This window comes from Typopeltis vanoorti, chromosome 2 (genome assembly GCF_054136105.1).
Source record: "Typopeltis vanoorti isolate ZY-2024b chromosome 2, IOZ_Tvanoo_1.0, whole genome shotgun sequence".
NCBI classification, from domain to species: domain Eukaryota; kingdom Metazoa; phylum Arthropoda; class Arachnida; order Uropygi; family Thelyphonidae; genus Typopeltis; species Typopeltis vanoorti.
The window spans coordinates 90900895-90924307 of NC_143550.1; the positions used below are offsets into that span (position 1 = coordinate 90900895).

Below are 23413 nucleotides of genomic sequence, written 5' to 3' on the forward strand. Positions count from 1 at the left end.
GATTGAATGGTCAATTTCCCCAGTCAGAATCAGAGTACTGCTATGATCAGTCTCTTCTCGTGGAAAGACTTAGACGTTGGTTATACATTCTTACTAAATTTTCACTATATTATTTCAGGAAATTACAACGTACTAGGATATACATTAAAATAAATTTTAATGTATATCCTAGTACGTTGTAATTTCCTGAAATAATATAGTGAAAATGCATAACCAACGTCTAAGCCTTTCCACGAGAATTCTTACTAAATAGCTTAAGGAAATTACAACATACAATAGAATATACATTAAAATAAATTAATACACTTCCAATATTTCGGCAACGTCATGTTGCCATTATCACAGGAACTTATATATAAGACACGTGCATGCAAGCACAACACACAGTAATGATGAATGAAGCAGGAAGCTATTCTTTTTCCTAAAAGTCCTTATGGTCCCCCCCCCCCCCAGCAGGCAATGTTGGTATTCTTGGCTGATTGGGCTGAAGGTCTTTTGATGTAGGTTTCCCAAATTTGGGGCAGTCTCATGCAACCAAATTTGTTTAGGTTTGGATTGTTTCTTAGGGCTGAGGCTGATTCCATAAATAGCCTTTCGTAATTGAATTTACTATGGTGTATTTATTGTGGCTTTCTTCCACTGTATTCTATGGCGGGAATCCAGCGCATGGTCTGCAAAACCAGAGTTGCTGTATTGGTGAAACCGGATGTAGTCCTTGTGTTCCGAAATTCTGATATTAGCTGTCCTGCCTATTTGGCCAAAGTAGGACAGCTTTCAGCTGCAAGGGACTTAGTATACACCAGGTAGGTCTAGGGGGGAGGTTAGTCTTTAGTGGAGCAGATAAGGAATGCCAATTTTTTATAAGGTCTGTAACACGAAGTTACGTCATGTTTTTTAGGATTTTTGTAATTTTTTCTGAGGTGCCTCAGATATAGGGAATAGTAATGGATTTAGAGTAATCCTTGTTGCGAAGGGGGGGGGATGTCGTTTAATGGTTTCATTATGTTTTGGATTTTTTTGGGGGATAGCCATTGGCTAAGCAAGTGCTGAGAATGTGGTTAGGGCATCGTCATTTGAACAGATAAGTTTAGCCCTGTTGTGTAGTGTCTTAATGACTCCATATTGTTGTGAGGGGGGGGTCTTATAAATTTAACTATCTGACCTAGGATTGCAATCTATACTGAGATGATTTTTTCTTTTTCTCTCTTTCTCCCTAGATTTTTGCCTAGAGTCTGATGAGAACCAACAGTTCAAAAATAACTGTGAAGCCAGTGAAACCTAATTTAAAAACTAATAAAAAGCAAACAGAGACAACTGGTGCAGAGAGCTTGTGTCTTCAGTGCAAACCAAGGCAACTCCTATACTGAAGATTGCATTTTCATAAGCTACCTGGTAAATTTTGAAGCTTTTTTTAAAGTTTTCTATATTTGGCTATACAAAACAGATGGATCCATAACATCATTCATTTTTATATATTAAAATGATAACATTGTGAAAAATTAAAATTATAATTTTTATCTGAACATATTATCAAATTGCCAGCCTGGTTGGTTAATACATCTGTTCTCCAACCAACAGGTAGAGGGTTCAAATCCCACCACTGGCATGGATGTTTGTGATTGTCTTCAGGTGGAAGATGAACTTCATTGCCCAGTGTAAGACTACCACCTCACACTTAGTGCAGGCCTAAAGTGGCTTGAAAAAGTTCCATTTTTGGTCTCTAGAGCAGGATTTCTGAACTATGTGAAAAAATAAAATATACAAAAAAAAAAAAAAAAAAAAAAATCAGCTAATGCCTTTTTATTCCCGTACAGTACAAATCTACTAGAGGTTTATACAAATAAACCTCTCATATGTGGGAGCCACAGAAAAATGCGATTCAAATTGAAAATTACTATAAGTTACAGGATAAAAGTCTGTTGACTACTGATAGTGTGATTTATTTTTTTTTTAATTAACAAAACACTTGATAAGAGAAGTAAATCTGTGAATGAACTGATTCAGAGAGGATAAGTGTAACAACGATATCTTACATGTGGCACTTGATTTATAATAATATTTATCATAATGATGTTATTCGATTAATATTTAAATGAAACTGAAATTGATGTATAAGGAATAACACGTTTATTCCTATCATTCAATAGTTTAATTCATAATAAAATTTTAATTATAGTCTATTATCTACATGATAGAATACTCATTTTACTAAAATTAAGAATTACAATAAATTAGATCCTTTTCTGTTTCAGGTATGTAAATTTAAATGTATGAAGTGTCTTGAATCTCAAGTTGTTTTTCCTAGGACCTAAAACAAGAAAGATTAGAAAATTTCATGGGAATTTTTTCCCTGGAATTTCCACAGAAACCCAACTTGACATATTGGTTTTCTTTTGGCCTTATCAGTTAGCTTTCTCTTATAATTAAGTTTATAACCTTCTTTATCTATTATTAAGCATTCTTTTTCTCTCTCTACATAAAGGTCTTTAGGATTTCCTTCAGCATAAATACTTGAAAATTTTCTCTCAAACTAATTTTACCTTCTTACCACATCGGTTACCTCTCCTGCCTGTGTTTCATTCTACTCTTCAGCATGCTCACCATAATTTTCCTTATATTTCTCCTATAATATACGTTTTCTTTTTTTATAGCTAGTGCTTTGTCATCCATTTAATCCCTATGTGATTTATACTCCCAACATTGGACATGCAAGTCTGATATGGCTTTCCTCAAACACAATTTACTATGCACTACTAACATCCATCCTTAGCAGTTAATGTGTTGTTCCAAACTGCCTCTGAAGTTTGTCAGGTTTGTATTTCCACATATATACCCTATCTTAAATTAAAAATCCAATGTTTAGCCACTTTTCAGGTAAGGACTGCATGGTCACCTACCCAAATGGAGAAAGTGGTTATCAGTATTACGGAAAATCATCTGATATCTTCAGAGTTTAAAATAATGTCTAGTGAATTTATTTTAAACTTAATTTTAAAAGAAATTATGCATGGATATTCCTTATTAACAACGAGAAAAGTTTAAAAAATGAATTAATCACAATTTTTTTTATCTTTAAAATTAATTTATTTCACTTAAATATAATAAAATGAAAATATTCTATTATACATTATTATACAATTCTTCTAGGTCAAACCAATTATATTGAAATACAAAGCATCTCAATGACTTATGGAATGATAAATGTATTTTTTTGTTCCACAGCTTTCGAATCTTTTTCAAATTTCCAAATTTTCCTATAACAATGAAAAATAGCATACGTTAATAATACATAAAAATATCAAATGACATCTGACTAAATTCATTACTTTTAGTATAACTTTCATTCAAATACATATAATTAAACACAAGATTTAAATAAATGTGAACATGATGAGAAAAAAACATATCATTTCAAATAACTATTTTTAGCAAGGCTGTTTTTTTTTTACCCAAAGTAAACTAATAAACAGGATTCAAAAGATTATAATTAAACTATCCACATTATATTTGACACATTACATTTTAGTGGTTTTTTAGAATTGTCATGGTAGAAAGCATTGGCAACAAGTATTGCATGAAGTATTTTAAGGCAAATCTAAAGGATAAAACTGTTTGCATATGCAATTTATGTGATGTCACCATATCTAGAAGTGATAAAATAGTCAAAACATTTACAACCACAAACATGATGAATCATTTAAAAGTTCCATCTAGAAGAAACAGAAAAAGAATCAGAAGCATCAAAGAGAACAGCGTAGCTCCGTGGAACTGGTGTTTGCTAGGCTGCATGAAGAAAGACCATTCTAAGTTTGATTCTGGTTGACAACTACAGAAACTTTTTTGCAAGTCTTTCTTTAAACAGTTCCCAAGTTAGTCAACCTTTGGAATAGACAAGAGGGCTTTTTCTCCAGGAAACTCTGGTTTTTCATCCCATAAACTCAAGAAAATCAATGACAGCACTCACTATTTCAGACAATAACATATACAATGAGAAGGCATTTATCTGCTGCTGGGGCAGCTAAAATGATCTTGCCTATTCAATTTGGTGAATAAAAGGCATAAATTTTTTATTTTATTTTATTTTCCAGAAGCACCATATAAATTGTAAAGGAATGTGATGAATGCTCAAGAATAAGTAGCAGCATTAAAGAAACAGAATTTGGGATATTAATGATTACAGAGTTAAAGAGATTCATTATTCAAATGCAGAAAATATAGATATTGATATTCAACTATTCTATAAACATCCACTGGGTTCCAAAGACTAATAAACAAAATATTTATCCAAATTATTACCATGTTCCACCATATAAATTGTAAAGGAATGTGATGTCAAGAATAAGTAGCAGCATTAAAGAAACAGAATTTGGGATATTAATGATTACAGAGTTAAAGAGATTCATTATTCAAATGCAGAAAATATAGATATTGATATTCAACTATTCTATAAACATCCACTGGGTTCCAAAGACTAATAAACAAAATATTTATCCAAATTATTACCATGTTCCAAGTTAAAAGTATTTCACTGATACAATCATTTCAGAATCTATTTCAGGAGATAAAAACAAAGATTTTCTTAATAAAGCCACTAGCATTTCGTTAACTACTGATATTTGGACAGTTTCTACAAATAAATCTCCATTTCTAAGTATTACAAGTCACATTATAAGGGTATGAATCAGTAAAGAAACCCCCCCCACACACACACCCCCCACAAAAAAAGTTCCCTTCCTCAGAGTGAGAGAGAGCGAGACAGATGCTGGAGCAAATCACTAATAGTTTAGAGAACTGAAAGCACATCCCAACTCAACATCACTAGAGTTAAAGATCGGTACTATCAACATAAGAAGCCTGAATGGCAGAGAAATGGAGCTAGCTGAGAAATTAGATAAGTACCAGATCGACATAATAGGTGTGACTGAAACAAAAAAGACAAAAACTGGTGAGATCTTTCTGAGCAATAAATACAAAATGTTATATTCAGGAAATGACAATCAAGGAAAAGAAGGAGTAGCCATAGTTTTAAACACAAAATACGAGGCTAATCTTCTTGAATGACAGCCAGTCTCAAGTAGAGTGATGTGGGCTAATATCAGAATGGGGAATTGGACAATTAGACTTATTTGTGCCTATGGTCGCATAGTAAGTTCTAAGGTAGAAGTGGAGGAATTTTTTAATGCTTTAGAAAAAGCAACTGACACAATGAAAAAGAATAAGTTGAGGATCTAACTAGCAGAATAGGAAATGACTGTCAGACATACAAAAATATTTTGGGAAAATTTTTTGAGAAAAGAGCAAAGCTAATAATAATGGCAAATACCTGTTGGATTTCTGCTCAGGACATGGACTGGTTATTACTAACATGTTCCTACATAAAAATGTGCACAAATTCATATGGAGAGAAGAAGCAAGGAATAAGAAAAGTCTCATTGACTATGTTATTGTTGATAGTGATGTTTTCTCCTTGGTGCAGGACAACAGAGTGTACAGAGGATTTGAAATTGGAAGTGATCACTATTTAGTCTTGAGCAGGATAAAATTGAATTTCATATTGAAAAGAATAATATGCAAGAAAGTTTTAAAGTAAATAAAAGTTGAGCAGCTCTCAGATGTGAACTGTAGACTAAAATACACAAAGATTATTGAAGAAAAAATGAAAGCGTTTGAGAACAGGAACCAAACCTTAAAGATTCAGTGGCAAGCCTTGAAGAAAACCCTGATTGATTCAGCCAGAGAGGCATGTGGTGAGGTAGTCTCCAAAGGATAGAAAAATCAGAACTCCATGGTGGACACAGGAAGTTAAAGAGGCAGTGAAGGAAAAGAAGAAAGCATATCAAAAGTTCCTGGCAAATAAGTCAGCTTGTGCTTTTAGAGAATACAGAGACAAATGTAAGAAAGCTAACACTGTGTAAAACCAGCTAACAAAAGTCATGGGAGGACTTTGGCAAGAACATAGAAAATAAATATCAAGAAGGTGGTAAGATATTCTGGAGGTTGTTGAAGAAGCTTAGAAATGGACGAAAGAGTGCTGTCAAAGGAGGTAGAGATGATAAAGGTGACATGAAAACAGGAGAAAAAGATATCCTTGAAGTATGGAGTAATTACTTCTAAAAATTGCTAAATGAAACAAGCAGTCATGACAGCACAATGGTAAAAAATACTGACCAGGCATGCAGTCAGGAATACATATCCATACTTGAAGTAGAAAAAGCCATCAAAGGTTTGAAATGTGGAAAGGCAGCAGGAATAGATGATATTCGACCAGAAATGCTGAAGTATGGTGGTATAAAAGTCTTACAGTGGCTGCACTGCATAGTTCAGAAGGTCTGAACAGAGGGACGAATTCCTGATGATTGGAGTAGAGCTCTAATGGCACCCATATATAAAAAGGGAAATAAAACTGAATGTGAGAATTACAGAGATATTTTCCTAGTGAGTGTTCCTGGCAAGATCTATGCAAGTAAACTTGAGAAACGCTTGAGAAGAATTGTGAAAGAAAAGCTTGGTGAAGGACAAGCTGGATTCAGGCCAAATAGAGGCTGTCAGGATCAGATCTTCACTTTACGACAAATAGTCGAGAAAGCATGGGAATATAACAAAGATCTGTATTTAAGTTTTGTTGATTTGGAAAAGGCATATGACAAGGTGTCAAGAGAGAAGCTATTCAATACGCTGCAGTTATATGGTGTCAATGGGGTATTATATCAAGCAATACTTAGTCTTTATTTGAGTTGTAAGTCTGCAGTTAGAAATGAATGAAGTACAGGAAGATGGTTTAATGATAAATCTGGTGTGATACAAGGATGTACATTATCCCCTCTGTTATTCATTATCTATATGGATCACATTATAAAGGAAAGTGGTATTAAAAATGATATCACATTTAGAGATGTTAATGTCAGCTCTTGGCTTTATGCTGATGATGCTATACTTCTAAATAAATCCGCTACAAGTTTGAAAGATTCCCTGACTTAATTGAATAATTGTTGTAATAGATATGGTATGAAGGTCAGCATTAAAAAGACAGAGACAATGAAAATAGGTAGAATTGTTGAAAATGTCAGCAGTGTTGTGAACAGGGAACCTGTGGAACAAGTAAAACATTTCAGCTACTTAGGCACAATTTTTAATGAAGATGGTAAATTAAATATGAAAATAGATAACAAACATCACCAAAGCTGGTATGGTAGGAAGTCAATTGAATAAATTCATATGGAATAAATGAGAAATTAGTCGGCACACTAAATTAGCTGTATACAAGACAGTGTTCAAACCAGTTTTAACTTATGGATCTGAGAGCTGGGTCAGAAGTAAAACACTTGACCAAAGACTAGAGACCACAGATATGAGAGTCCTGAGAAAGATTAGAGGCGTGAACAGATGGCATCGATGGCAATATCATAATAAAAACGAGGATATTAGGAAAGAACTCGACATTGTCAGCATCCAGGAATGCATTAGCAGAGCTAATCTCAGGCAGTATGGTCACTTAAACAGAACAGGTGAGAAAAGATTAGCAAAACAAGTGTTCTCTGCCAGGTTGGCAGAAAAACGACCCAGAGGAAGACCAAGATATAGGTGGATTGATACGGTACAAAGTGCCTTAGACGATAGAAAAATAAGATCTGATAATGTTGGAGTCTTGACAAGTAACAGACTGATTTGGAGGAAAATTGTTGATAGGAAGTTAGTAATGATGTTATTAACTTCCTATATTTAGTAAATTTTTCCTGTAGTACCGTACTATTATATCCTGTGCACCCCTTGAGGGTACATGTCTGAATTTGATGATGATAATATATGTTACAGTTGAAATGAATAATTAGAATTAATCACTTCATCCGGTTAAAGTGAATAATTCCTAGAGGAGTCTGGTAAATGTAATAAAAGCATGTTTATAGGTTTTCATTCTCAATAGAAATTATAACAGCTTAGGTTAGTTTATAATGAAAAAAGTAAGGAATGTACTTCTTTTGCACTCAATGAAATCAGAAATCATTATAAATTAACCTAACCTAATCTTTATCGGTTGGAAATTTGTATAAACTAACCTAACCTAAATTAACCTGGATGTCACATGTCGAACCAGAGTGTAGTCGTAGTTTGTCGTGGGCAGATAAATGGGGATGAAAGATAAACATTGTGGGTCGAGCTTAATGATTGCGGGCAGATAAATGGAGATAACAAATAAAAGTTGTTGTGGGCAGATGAATTGGGATAATAGATAAATCAGAGAGGAACTGATCAGTTTTTTTCTTCATTGATGAGGAAAGAGGTACAGCAACGACGTTTATCTATTATCCCCATTCTTCTGCCTACAACAACTTTTAATTGTTATCCCTATTTATCTGTCCACAATCATTAGGTTCGGCCCACAACAACGTTTATCTTTCATCACCATTAATCTGCCCATGACAAACTATGACTACACTCTGGTTCGACATGCGACATCCAGGTTAGTTTAAGTTATGATTTCCGATTTCACTGAGTGCAAAAGAAGTACTTTCCTTACCTTTTTCATTATAAACTAACCTAACCTAAGCTGTTATAATTTCTATTGAGAATGAAAACCTATATATACAACCTATAAACATGTTTCTATTACCAGACTTCTACTCTAGGAATTATTCAATTATTCACTTTAACCGGTTAAAGTGATTAATTCTTGTAAATTATTCACTTTAACCAGTAATTATTAATAATAACCGGATTTATCACTTTAACCATAACATACACTGCAACTTTCAATAAGCAACTCCATATATGTCAAGAAGACTAGGGACCATTGTTAATACCAACAGAAATATTGCAAAACAATCATTCAGCAGTTAAAATTAATGGAAATATACAGTAGGTGCTGCCAAATTTAGAGAAGCAGAAATTAACTCAAGATATATCCACTTGTTGGAATTCTTATTACATGCTGGAAAGAGACAGAATATAGCAAAAAAACCTCTCAAAACATATGCCGGTAAATGACAATATTCCAACGTTAAGTCCAATATCAGTGGAGCCTTGTTGAAAAAATTCGAATTCACACATCCATTTGAAGAAATCACTAATAAATCAAATAAGAGAGAATAAACCACACAATAATCATCCCAAAAATTCTGACATAATTTTTGTCCAAATCTGACTAAAATGATCTCTATTTGAGTTTTGTAGATCTGGAAAAGGCATATGATAAGGTGCCAAGAGAGAAGCTATTCAATACGCTACAGTTACATGGTGCCAATGGAGCATTATATGCATTATATCAAGCAATACTTAGTCTTTATTTGAGTTGTAAGTCAGCAGTTAGAACTGAAGTACAGGAAAATGGTTTAATGTTAAATCTGGTGTGAGACAAGGATGTACATTATCACCTCTGTTATTCATTATCTATATGGATCACATTATGAAGGAAAGTGGTATTAAACATGATATCAAAATTGGAGATGTTAATGTCAGCTCTTTGCTTTATGCAGACGATGCTATACTTATCAATAAATCCACTACGAGACTGCAAGATTCCTTGACTAAACTGAATAACTGTTGTAATAGATATGGTATGAAGGTCAGCAATAAAAAGACAAAGACAATGAATATAGGCAGAATCGTTGAAAATGTCAACTGCATTGTGAACAGAGAACTTGTCGAACAAGTAAAACATTTCACCTACTTAGGCACGATTTTTAGTGAAGATGGTAAATTAAATATGGAAATAGACAACAGAATCAATAAATCTGGTATAGTAGGAAGTCAATTATAACTAATAATTAAGGAATTGACAGCGTACATTAGAACTATAAATTAAATAAACTTTAATATATACTTTCCGATATTTCGGCAAACGTCACGTTGCCATCTTCTTGAGAACTTATTACAAAGACACATGCACACAAGTACTACATAACAGCAAATGGGAACTGAAGCTAGGAAGCTAACGTTTTCCTAAAGTCCTGATGGTGCCCCCTGGCGGGCTATATTGGTAGTTCTTGGCCTTTGGGCTGAAGTTCTTCTGATAAATGTTTCCCAAATTTGGGGCAGTCTCATGCATCCAAATTTGTTGAGGTTTGGCATGTTCCTAAGGGCTGAGGCTGATTCCATGAATAGTCTTTCATATTTGAACTTGCTGCGGTGTATTATTGTGGCTTTCTTCCATCTTATTCTGTGGCGAGTATCCAGAGCGTGGTCTGCAAGCCCAGAGTGGCTGTACTTGTAAAATCGAATGTAATCCTTGTGTTCTGAGATTCTGATATTTGCTGTCCTGCCTGTTTGGCCAAAGTAGGACAGTTTACAGCTGCAAAGGTAGGTCTAGGGGAAGTGGTTGGTCTTTGATGGAGCGGATAAGGGATGCCAATTTTCTATGTGGTCTGTAACATCCGATTTTACAAGTACAGCCACTCTGGGCTTGCAGACCACGCTCTGGATACTCGCCACAGAATAAGATGGAAGAAAGCCACAATAATACACCGCAGCAAGTTCAAATATGAAAGACTATTCATGGAATCAGCCTCAGCCCTTAGGAACATGCCAAACCTCAACAAATTCGGATGCATGAGACTGCCCCAAATTTGGGAAACATTTATCAGAAGAACTTCAGCCTAAAGGCCAAGAACTACCAATATAGCCTGCCAGAGGGCACCATCAGGACTTTAGGAAAACGTTAGCTTCCTAGCTTCAGTTCTCATTTGCTGTTATGTAGTACTTGTGTGCACGTGTCTTTATAATAAGTTCCCAAGAAGATGGCAACGTGACGTTTGCTGAAATATCGGAAAGTATATATTAAAGTTTATTTAATTTATAGTTCTAATGTACGCTGTCAATTCGTTAATTATTAGTTATCATGTATAACCAGTGTATAAGCCTCTCAACAAGGAAGTCAATTGAATAAATTCATATGGAATAAGAGAGAAATTAGTCGGAACTGTATACAAGACAGTGTTCAAACCAGTTTTAACTTATGGATCTGAGAGCTGGGTCAGAAGTAAAACACTTGACCAAAGACTAGAGACCGCAGATATGAGAGTCCTGAGAAAGATTAGAGGCGTGAACAGATGGCATCAATGGCAATATCATATTAAAAATGAGGATATTAGGAAAGAACTTGATATTGTCAGCATCCAGGAATGTGTTAACAGAGCTAATCTCAGGTGGTATGGTCATTTAAACAGAATGGACGAGGAAAGATTGGCAAAACAAGTGTTCTCTGCCAGGTTTGCAGGAAAACAACCCACAGGAAGACCAAGATATAGGTGGTTTGATAGGGTATAAAGTGCCTTAGATGACAAAAATATAAGATCTGATAATATTCGTGTCTTGACAAGTAACAGACTGATCTGGAGGAAAATTGTAGATAGGAAGTTAGTAATGATGTAAATTTTTCATGTAGTACTATCATATCCTGTACACCCCTTGAGGGTACATGGCAGGAATTTGATGATAATGATGAACTTTACAACATTAAAAGCAGAATAGAAGTACATTTAACATCAAATTCATAAATGATATAACATAAAAAAATTCTCATTGGTCTTTGTACCTTTAAATTTATTGCAATGCAATTTAATGGAAAAACTTCTAATATAAGGGCGTAAAGTAAAAACAAATCATGTTTTTAAAAAAAAAGTAAGAGTTGCAATTATCAATATGCTTTTAAACAACCTACATTCATAAAAATAATCATTAACTGATATCGTAACATGGCATCTTTGGTGGAGAAATAGAGCCAGGCAGTTCTAAAAAATACTTGTTAACTCGTTAATTTGGATAATGCAGAGTTCACTGCATTATTCAAATAAAATAAAAAATTTATTAAAAGAAATGAAATTATTTCTTTTAATAAATAATTATTTTATTTTGCTGCCTTTACACTAGCATCAAAATAAAATAATTATTTATTAAAAGAAATAATTTTATTTTGATGCCTTTACTGGCCTGTTTCTTACTATCTAGCAATCAAGATCATTTAAAATATTTTAACCTTCTCTCTGTGTACAGGGATGCAAACACACCCCATGCTAATAAAAACGTAAATAAAAAGTTGCTGAATGGAAAATTTTGAAAGTTTTCTTAGGAATGCTATCTAATATGTTTCACACACAATTTGAAAAAAAAAAAACTTCATTGAAATCAGTAAATTTGAATGTAGTAGCAAGGCTTCAAAGGCATCTGAGTGCTTACCCGTGTAAAGGGGGGTGCCTATGCACCCTGATATTCTCCATACAAAAATAGGTTTTTGTAAGCAGCTGCGTTAGTATTTTTCCATGATTTGTTTTGTATTTACATTCCTGCTGCCTGAAATATATATTTTTTGCTTTGCTACCATATTCGCTTTGGAACTATGTATGATTCTTGTATGAGAATGTATATTTTTCATCGTTTTTGTTCAGCTTACTTGTGGACACTGTAGTGTAATTTCATTATCTCTAAAATGATTTGATGCAGTTCCAGTTAAGTCTTTGCTTTTGTTTCAAAACAGAACAGAAGTAAGATACATTTTTTTATTGAATTAGTGGTAAGTGTTTATGGTTTTCATATTTGATATTGTCTTGTGAATTACAAACTATTATCTACTGTGTTTATTGCTGTTTTTCTTCACTACTGCTTATTTTACTACTATTTATTGCTACTAAAGTTTGTTTGTTTTGCGATATGTTTATTTTTTAGTTGTAGTTTTTACAGAATATTTTTTTTGTGTGGATATTTAGATAATTATGACAGGGAGAAAAAGACATTGTACCAGTTCTGAGTTGAGAGATCTTTTAGAGGAAGTGTCGTCAGTTGCTTCATCAGATATGCCAAGCAATGATGACGATTCAGATGTGGAATTAGAAAAAGCTTTTGACAATGTTGCTGAAGAATATACACCATAATTAGATGAAGAACTAAGAGAAGAAGAACAAATGTGGAATCTTTAACTACTTTTCTTCAGCTGAGAATATCCAGGAAAATGTTGTTGTGTATCTGAATAGAAACTTAAAAATGAACAGAAGATGGACCAATGTTCCTCCTGATGTACATAAAGTTCCTGACTTTCAGGTATTTCGAGAAAGTGAAGGAATTGCCGGAGCAATACTAACTCAACATCTACGCTCCACAATGGACTGTTTCAAACAAATAATTCCTGAAACAATTATAAATGTGATTGTGTAAGAAACTAATAGAAAAGTCAGAGATCATTACGATGCATCCAGAAATCCACAATACAAACAACCTCGTATTTGGTATAATACTAATGAAATCTATACTATGATTGGCATTCTAATATATGCTGGAAGTTTTATGCCAAAGTTTTTTCTTGACATTTTGCATTGAAAATGCATGGGGTGTAATTACACCCCTGTACACAGTTAATGTTAAAATATTTATACACAGAGAGAAGGTTAAGTGAAGTAAATCAGTGCAGTTATACATCACATAATGAATTCATCAAGGTTCTTTTCTTAATACTACAATCCATTCTGATTTTGTAAGATTATTAAGTTCTACTTTCTTATAAAATTTTCAGCACTAAAAATGAAGATAGTCCAATGACTTGACTAAAAATTCTGTTGTGGTAAAAAGTAAGCTTGCCAGTATAATATGGTTGCCAGATTTTGGAAAACCAAATACAGGACATGGGTGACCTTTCCAAATATGGGACATCTATTGAACATCATTCAGTATATGTCGTAAAATGCAATGCATTTTACGACATTTACTGAATGATGTTTTAAAGTTTCAAGACAGAAGTTTGATATTGTATCTAACGTTTTTTGTTTTAAAGACGTAAGACGTAATAATTTTATTTGTAAACCATTATCCCTAGCAAAATCTTGAATTATGAAGGGAAAATGTTTCTCAGCTTTGTGATTACTTGCATCAGTCGAGATAACATAATATTGTACTTCTTCTAAATCACTTTTAATTTTTTCTACACTGTACGGAGCTAATACATTTTTTATAATTGAAGTTGATTTTGTTCTAGCACTCAAAAATTTTGTGGCAATTTGCAAGTCAGAAAATATTATAGGAACAAGTTTGCTGCTGCAATCATCAGAATTAAACGAATGATGCTTTATGCCATAGTTATTTCAGTAGCAATAACTTTTCTTTCATTGCTGGTATTTGGTTTTACAAAATAAGTATCAATACTTTTGGAACTGGAACTTGAAATGCTCAATTTGTGTTTCTGAGTGTTAATGAGTTGTGTAATATCTGATCGTCCCCCGTGTGCAATACTAAATGTTCGTTTACAGATATCGCATTCAACTTCATTATTACATTTTCCTTTTACAATAAAATTCCATTCTTTTGAATAATCATCATTAAAAATGCACTTTTGTTTTGGCATTGTTAAGGACTTAAGAAAAAAACAAAATTTAATTTATCTTTGTATAATTAATAAAGAAAATTAATTTACCTTTAATTATATATTAAAATATATAATTAAAGGTAAATTAATTTTCTTTATTATTAACCAAAGATTGCACATTCAAAAAACATAACTTTTTTTTAATAATTATTGAAATAACATCCACGTACTGTGCCGATACCACACCGCACAACGTCCAAATAAGAACTGTTTGAAAATAAGCAAATGCAATATATCTGTACAGAATTATAAGTAAAATGTTTATACTAAATAAAAAGCGACCGATGAAAGGGACCGTCACTGCCATAAAATGTAAACACGATTTCCTCGAATTGTCAGTTTTTATGGCTTACAAATTAATTAAGTTGGATTATTTGAAAAGAATATTGAAAATTATAATTGCATCTTTTCATTAAAATATGGGACATTAGGCTGTCCCTACAAGTACAATACGGGATAGCAAAATTCGATGTAGAATATGGGACGTCTGGCAAGCCTACGGTATAATAATGTGTAGTATGTCTGACTTAGGTATCTTATCAGATTAGTGCTTTCTAATAAACTTTTTAATGTTTCTTAGTAACTGAACATTTGCAAATCTTTCCACTTTTTATGATTACAGTCAAAACAATTAAGGCTGTCTGTGCTAATCACATATGTTCTTCTGGCTGGTTTGCTTGTTTTGCAGGATGATAAACCCTGCCATCTCCATAGCCCAGGGACTAAATTACCCTAATAATTTGAATAAAGAAATAGATGAATGCTGGTGTTTGTATAGTTAATAAAGTGCAATTAATAGTGGTATGATTAGAAGAGTATTATTTTTGTTACTATATTCTTATTGTTCTGTCTCTACACTTATTGTTTATTACTTCCAATCTCCCTTTGATTAAAATTCCAGTATCATTTCTCTTATTTCCCTTCCTTCCAAATCTTTCATTTGTGTTTATAGTAATTTTAGTTCCATTTATAATCCCTATAACATAGTCTAAGATTTTTTTTTGTTGTTGTTATTGTTGGATAACAGCATTATAAATTAAATATGCTGTAAAATCAGGTTTCATTATTTTTAAACAATTTTTTTTTTTAAATGTTTAAAAATAATGAAAAATGCCTGAAAGGACAAAACTTTGGTAATGAGGTCACCCACCCCTCAGTTTTCTGGCTGAAAGAGAACACTTACTTCATAATACTTCATAACTGCTAAGTGCCAATACTTGTAACTCTGCAGTGCATGGGAGGGAGAGGGATAAATAAAAGACCAATTAAAGACACGCTAAAATTTGGTGCAAGGTAAGTTCAATAAGTCACAGTTGCCAAACTGAATGCTAATGCTTCTTGAGTACTTATTTCCTCAGATTGGAGGGAGACATTATTTTCCCTTAAATTCATTATAGCAAACTTTGTGCTATATAAAACTAGTTTGCTGGTCCCTATGTATTCACTAAAATGAGTCTTCTGAATAATGTGTTTATTGCATTATCAATAAGGTTTCATTCCTAATGCTTCAGTTTCTTGCACTGATTACTGCCGAGTCTATTCCATTATGTGCCATGGCTAAAGAATGTTCCTGAATATGTTGCAAAGCTAAAATAATTAGTGACAGGTCATAAAAAGAGCATGTAACATAAAATGAATCAGTCAACAATATGCCGACTAATTAGAGACTTAACATTTAGTTGCCGTACTCAGCCGAGTTCATCCAACAGCAAGAAGCATTAGCTAATTCATCTACTGTAGCAAATTTAGCTAATTCTTCTACAAACAAACAGTACATTGTGTAATCAGGAACTCAGCATACTCAACAGAACAGTTAAAATAAAAATAAAAAAAATTATGAAAAATGGTTACTGATCTCTCCTAGATGAAGAATTTTATTCTTAAATAATGCTCAATGGTAAATAGTCCAAATTTGCACTTGAGAATGTAAACTCTGAAGTAACAAAACAAGAGCTCACAGCAATGTGAGCATATTGTGTTGTTTTGATGAGGGATAAACTATACCAAGAGTCAGGAACCAATGGTTACAGGCATAGTAAAATGAAAGTCTTAATTTTTTAGGTTGATTAAAACATCTAGTACCATCCTGTATGATATTTTCTTATCTGAATTATATGTATCAAACTACAATGTTAACCTTAACAAAACTTGACATACATAATACTCACATTATTCGTCATCTACCGAAACTGACTACAATAAAAACAGTTGCTCATCCTCTCTTCTATTTCTATCATTCTACTTTGTAACTTTACTAGTTCATCAACAGCATGATGCGATTTATTTTCTGTGTCTATGCGTGATTTCATTTCTGCAACATAGTCTTCCTTGAATATTTCTAACTACAATGAAAAATAAAAGACTAATTAATACTATGCAATAAACCAACACAAATATAACCTAGAATTTTTATGGTATATTATTAAACATGTCAGCTTATTACCCAATGCAAAATGAAAATGAAAAATAGAATTTCTAATTTTCAGAGGTGTAAGTATATGAAATTTCCAAAGATTAATTCAAAACAAATTATTTCTTGTTGCCTAGTATGTGAGTGGAATGCTTGTGAGAAAGATACAGACACAGGAAAATAAGTTTGTGACATAGTTTCATTAGCACTATGACAGTGTGAGGACTCCATAATAAGTCTCGGACTCCACAAAGATATGAGGCTGATAAAATAAATATTAAGCCTTTTTATTTTACCAAACTATATCACAAGCAAAATAAAAAGGCTTAATATTTATTTTATCAGCCTCATATCACTGTGGAGCCAAACACTTATTATGGAATCCTCACACTGTCACAGTGCTAATGAAACTATGTCACAAACTTATTTTCCTGTTTCTGTATCATTCTCACAAGCATTCCACTCTCCAACCCCCTCTCATGCAAAATACTTTCTCCTTACTCACCAGTTTATACATCCTCATAATTTCCAAGAATGGCTTCTTGTGTATATCCCTATTGATCTAAAAATTGTGACACAAGTAGAAGAATTAAATATAACTAATTAATAACAGAAACATATTAATTTATTTTATTTTATTTGTAGAATTTTCAGCTATGTTTCATAGTCATCGATACAATTATAGGAAAATGAAATTCCCTGTTCTTATGGCTTATGCTACTATGGGCAGATTGGTCATTCTGCGCAAATTCATCTTGAAGAACATCAAGATTTTTTCACTTAAAGAACCCAATAAATCTGGTTTAGCAAGCCATTCATTAACTACAAAACACAGGATTCAGTGGAAAAAACCCATAGTATTACATAAGTTATTTTCTTAAAAGGCTGTACACAGAAAGCTGCAAAGCACACATCAGCAATCTAAACCATAACAAAAATAATTGCCTTAAACTTTCTCAATTTTAGGAAGTTATACTGACCATTCATGAGGTCCGTAAACTGCAATTAATTAATTTTAGATTTAAAAACATTTTATGAACTATTTATTTTATTGTAATTAATTTTTGGATACCTATCAATGCAGATTGAGTTATTCTCCTATGCCAAATAGTGCATATAATATCATGCGCTTTCAATTGAACTCTCTCTTTTTTGGGATTATTTTCTTATAATTGTATTGATAATGCTTACGAAACACAGCTGAAAATTCAACAAATAAAAGAATTAAATTAATGTAAGTGTTCCTGTTATTAATTAGTTATAATAAATATATACCCCTATCTTCTGCTACTCTAAGAAAAATCACTAATATTAATTTGGTAAAAACTGTTCAAGTTATCTCAGTTATATCACCTCTTACCTTTCAATCACTCCAGTTTTACAAACAGCTTTCATTTAATATGCTTTAATACAAAATATTCCAGAAATCAGACACTACAAACCACCACCACCAGTTTTTCTCTGGATCCTTTACAAAATATCTTTATCCTCTTAAAAAATAAAAACTTAAAAAAAAAATCATATAACCTAATTTAGGTAAATAATATATAAACTGATCAAGGATTTTCAGAGTAGAACCATAATCTCTTTAATTCTGCATGTTACCATCATCACTACCCTAATTTATTGTACCATCATGATTCTAGCAATGTGACCAAATTTCAGCTCACTGGTCCTCTATTACTTACAGGTCCGTTATTTCCTTCACTAAACTAATTGTATACAATGCATATCATTCATGCCTTCCAAATTTCAAATTATCATCACATCAATCTCCATGTGTCAAGCACACTGATCGTGGGAGTTTCTCACACAACATATCATATTGAACCTTAAAATTCTTAACATTCTCAGCATTCCAATTCATTCCTAGTAATATGTTCTAGTCACCCACGATTCTCCATTTAAAAAATGTGCTCCTCACATCCTTCTTCACAACTTTCATGGATGGCCTCTAGTTCTTCCCAACAAACATTCTACGTATCTTTCTTTCTTTTTTTTTTTTTTTAATTCTTCCTGTACTAAGATAAAATTTTCCCTTATTAAAATGTTTTTATTACATACAGGGTGTTCGGGATAAATTTGACATATTTATAATTAATTATATTTTTCCGTAAGTTACATGTATTAACACACACTTCTCTTCATTTAAAAGTTTGGACCCTTCTTCATTCATATACAAGATGTCAGAAAGGATGGATAGCTGGAACCCACCTGAATCATGGAAGAGAATAACTTGTATCATGATGATTCGTGCCCGCCATCAAAATAAGGATATTACGACTGCTGCTCAATGCTCCCTGAATACAGTAAAAACAATCAGGCATGAACTAGAGACTTGCAATGGTGACTACGAGGATGTAGCAAGAAGAAAGATCCCTAGCAGACGATCTCATTGCGTTCGTACAGCAGAATTCCTCGCAAATCTGCAGGAACAGGTGTTGAAGAACCCTGGCATTGGAATTCGGGCTTTGTTTGTGGAGTTGCTAACTGTAGTCAAGCCCTGGATAACAAGGGTAGCCAATGGTAGGCCGTATGTATGGCAGCAGGATTCGGCCCCTTGCCACACCTCTGGGAAAAGTCAAAAATGGTTGTCTGAAAATTTCTACGACTTCACCAGTCCAAATGTTTGGCCTCCAAACTCCCCAGACCTTAACCCCATGGATTATTTTGTATGGGGCGCAGTTGAAAAAGACACCAATCGCACTTCCAGTAATACAAAAGCCCAGTTAATGGATAAAATTAAAACAGTTTTTGCGGCCCTTCCCAGGGAGACTGTAGCATCAGCTTGTTCGAGGTTCCGAAGCAGAATTGAAGCTGTGATCGATGCTAATGGTGGTTATTTTGAGTAAATCTTGTTGATAGTATTGTAATTAACTCTGCCTGTAATGTTTTTTTGTCAATTCATTAAATTTAATAGATACAAAGAAGATTTTCTTTTTCCTTACGAAACTGTCAAATTTATCCCGAACACCCTGTATATTTCAATATGTCTTTTCCACTTATCCAACAAGCTCTGCAATTTACATTCCTTTAACATCTTACCCCCCCCCCCCCCAATAACATACATTACTGAGTCCTGATATTCCTTTGTTCACTCATCTCTGGACCTTTTTCATCAGCATCAAATTCCTGACATTTACTCTCAAGAGGGGGGGGGGGGGCCTATAGGATATGATAGTACTACATGAAAAATTTACATCATTACTAACTTCCTATCTACAATTTTCCTCCAAATCAATCTGTTAATGTCAAGACTACAACATTATCAGGTCTTATATTTCCATCTTCTAAGGCACTTTTTACCCATATAAATCCACCTATATCTTGATCTTCCTTTGGGTCTTTTTCTTGCCAACCTGGCAGAGAACACTTGTTTTGCTAATCTTTCCTCTCCCATTCTATTTAAGTGACCATACCACCTGTGATTAGCTCTGCTAACGCATTCCTGGATGCTGACAATGTCAAGTTCTTTCCTAATATCCTCGTTTTTAATATGATATTGCCATTGATGCCATCTGTTCACGCCTATAATCTTTCTCAGGACTCTCATATCTGCGGTCTCTAGTCTTTGGTTAAGTGTTTTATTTCTAACCCAGCTCTCAGATCCATAAGTTAAAACTGGTTTGAACACTGTCTTGTATACAGCTAATTTAGTTTTTTGACTAATTTCTCTCTTATTCCATATGAATTTATTCAATTGACTTCCTACCATACCAGCTTTGTTGAACCTGTTATCTATTTCCATATTTAATTTACCATCTTCACTAAAAATTGAGCCTAAGTAACTGAAATGTTTTACTTGTTCTATAGGTTCTCCATTCACAATGTGCTTGATATTTTTAGTGCTTCTGGCTGTTTTCATTGTCTTTGTCTTGTTACTGCTGACCTTCAATACCATATTTAATACAACAGTTATTCAATTTACTCATTGAATCTCGCAGACTTGTAGCAGATTTATTTAGAAGTAAAACATCATCCGCACAAAGCAAAGAGCTGACATTAACATCTACAATTTTGATATCAGATTTAATACCGCTTTAAATCAAAAATGTGATCCATGTAGATAATGAATAACATAGGATAAGATACATCCTTGTCTGACAGCAGATTTATTATTAAATCATCTTCCTGTACTTCCATCAATTCTCACTGCTGACTTACAACTCAAATAAAGACCAAATATTGCTTGATATCAAGATGGTTTTTGTGAGTAGGATCTGTGTTAAGAACATCATAGACAGATGTGTCCGATAATAGATTATTCCAAAAATGGACTTTATCTGCAACTTAGAGAAAGCCTTCTCATTACTTCCACACACACAATAGCCAATGATCTATGATTAAAAAGCCGCTTAATCCTCTCTGCTCTCTCTCTTATATATTCTTACACCAACTCCAGCACTATGGAAAAAGTACTACTCAAATTAAAGAACAACAAAGAAATCATTATACTGAGAGCGGACAAGGGCAACAACACTTTCATCTTAAATGCTAAGGAATATGAAGAAAAGATCAATAATCTATTATCGGACACATCTGTCTATGATGTTCTTAACACAGATCCTACTCACAAAAACCATCTTAATACCAATGAACTATTACGTGATATGACCAACTGGCCTGTGGACTTAATCAAAAAACTAAAATTTATGCATCCGTTAACTCCAAGACTATATGGTGTTCCCGAAATCCATAAAGTAGGTACACCACTAGGTCCAATAGTAGATGGTATCCATTCCCTTACTTACAAACTAACAAAATATCTAGCCAAAATGTTACCAGAACATATTCTTTCATTTTTTATTGAATAATGTTTGTATATTTCAGTCTACAGTTCACATCTCAGAGCTGCTCAACTTTAATTCACTTTAAAACTTTCTTACATCATCATCATCAAATTCCTGCCATGTACCCTCAAGGGGTGTACAGGATATGATAGTACTATATGAAAAATTTACATCATTACTAACTTCCTATCTACAATTTTCCTCCAAATCAGTCTGTTACTTGTCAAGACTCCAACATTATCAGATCTTATATTTCTATCGTCTAAGGCACTTTGTACCGTATCAATCCACCTATATCTTGGTCTTCCTCTGGGTCGTTTTCCTGCCAACCTGGCAGAGAACACTTGTTTTGCTAATCTTTCCTCTCCCATTCTATTTAAGTGACCATACCATCTGAGATTAGCTCTGCTAACGCATTCCTGGATGCTGACAATGTCAAGTTCTTTCCTAATATCCTCATTTTTAATATGATATTGCCATTGATGCCATCTGTTCACGCCTCTAATCTTTCTCAGGACTCTCATATCTGCGGTCTCTAGTCTTTGGTCAAGTGTTTTACTTCTGACCCAGCTCTCATATCCATAAGTTAAAATTGGTTTGAACACAGTCTTGTATACAGCTAATTTAGTGTTCCGACTAATTTCTTTCTTATTCCATATGAATTTATTCAATTGACTTCCCACGATACCAGCTTTGCTGATTCTGTTGTCTATTTCTATATTTAGTTTACCATCTTCGGTAAAAATTGTGCCTAAGTAGCTGAAATGTTTTACTTGTTCCACAGGTTCTCCATTCACAACACAGTTGACATTTTCAATGATTCTGCCTATTTTCATTGTCTTTGTCTTTTTATTGCTGACCTTCATACCATATCTATTACAACAGCTATTCAATTTAGTCAGAGAATCTTGCAGACTTGTAGCGGATTTATTTAGAAGTATAACAGCATCCGCATAAAGCAAAGAGCTGACATTAACATCTCCAATTTTGATATCAGGTTTAATACCACATTCCTTCATAATGTGATCCATATAGATAATGAATAACAGAGGGGATAATGTACATCCTTGTCTCACACCAGATTTAACATTAAACCATCTTCCTGTACTTCCTTCAATTCTAACTGCTGACTCACAACTCAAATAAAGACTAAGTATTGCTTGATATAATGCCCCATTGACACCATATAACTGCAGTGTATTGAATAGATTCTCTCTTGGCACCTTGTCATATGCCTTTTCCAAATCGACAAAACTTAAATACAGATCTTTGTTATATTCCCATGCTTTCTCGACTATTTGTCGTAAAGTGAAGATCTGATCCTGACAGCCTCTATTTGGCCTGAATCCAGCTTGTTCTTCACCAAGCTTTTCTTCCACAATTCTTCTCAACCGTTTCTCAAGTATACTTGCATAGATCTTGCCAGGAACACTCAGTAGGGAAATACCTCTGTAATTCTCACATTCAGTTTTATTTCCCTTTTTATATATGGGTACTATGAGAGCTCTACTCCAATCATCGGGAATTCGTCCCTCTGTCCAGGCTTTCTGAACTATGCAGTGCAGCCACTGTAAGACTCTTATACCACCATACTTCAGCATTTCTGGTCGAATATCATCTACTCCTGCTGCCTTTCCACATTTCAAGCCTTTGATGGCTTTTTCTACTTCAAGTATAGATATGTATTCCTGACTGCATGCCTGGTCAGTGTTTTTTATCACTGTGCTGTCATCACTGCTTGTTTCATTTAGCAGTTTTTCAAAGTAATTACTCCATACTTCAAGGATATCTTTTTCTCCTGTTTTCATTTCACCTTTATCATCTCTAATTCCTTTCACAGCACTCTTTCCTCCATTCCTAAGCTTCTTCAAC

General features: G+C 33.5%; 1 protein-coding gene across 4 annotated transcripts in view; it reads right to left on the reverse strand.

Annotated features, from left to right (window-relative positions):
• Positions 1-3069: 3069 nt before the first annotated feature.
• The window catches only part of LOC150109246 (uncharacterized), a 149800-nt gene continuing 129456 nt past the window's right edge, over positions 3070-23413 (reverse strand). For all 4 annotated transcript variants that reach the window (XM_090406709.1, XM_090406710.1, XM_090406698.1 and 1 more), the window contains 2 exons: positions 16510-16683; positions 3070-3254 (listed from right to left, as the gene is read on the reverse strand). In XM_090406709.1, the coding sequence (XP_090262835.1) occupies positions 16522-16683 (162 nt within the window). In that variant the 3' untranslated portion in view covers positions 3070-3254; positions 16510-16521. The remainder of the gene's footprint in view (positions 3255-16509; positions 16684-23413) is intronic.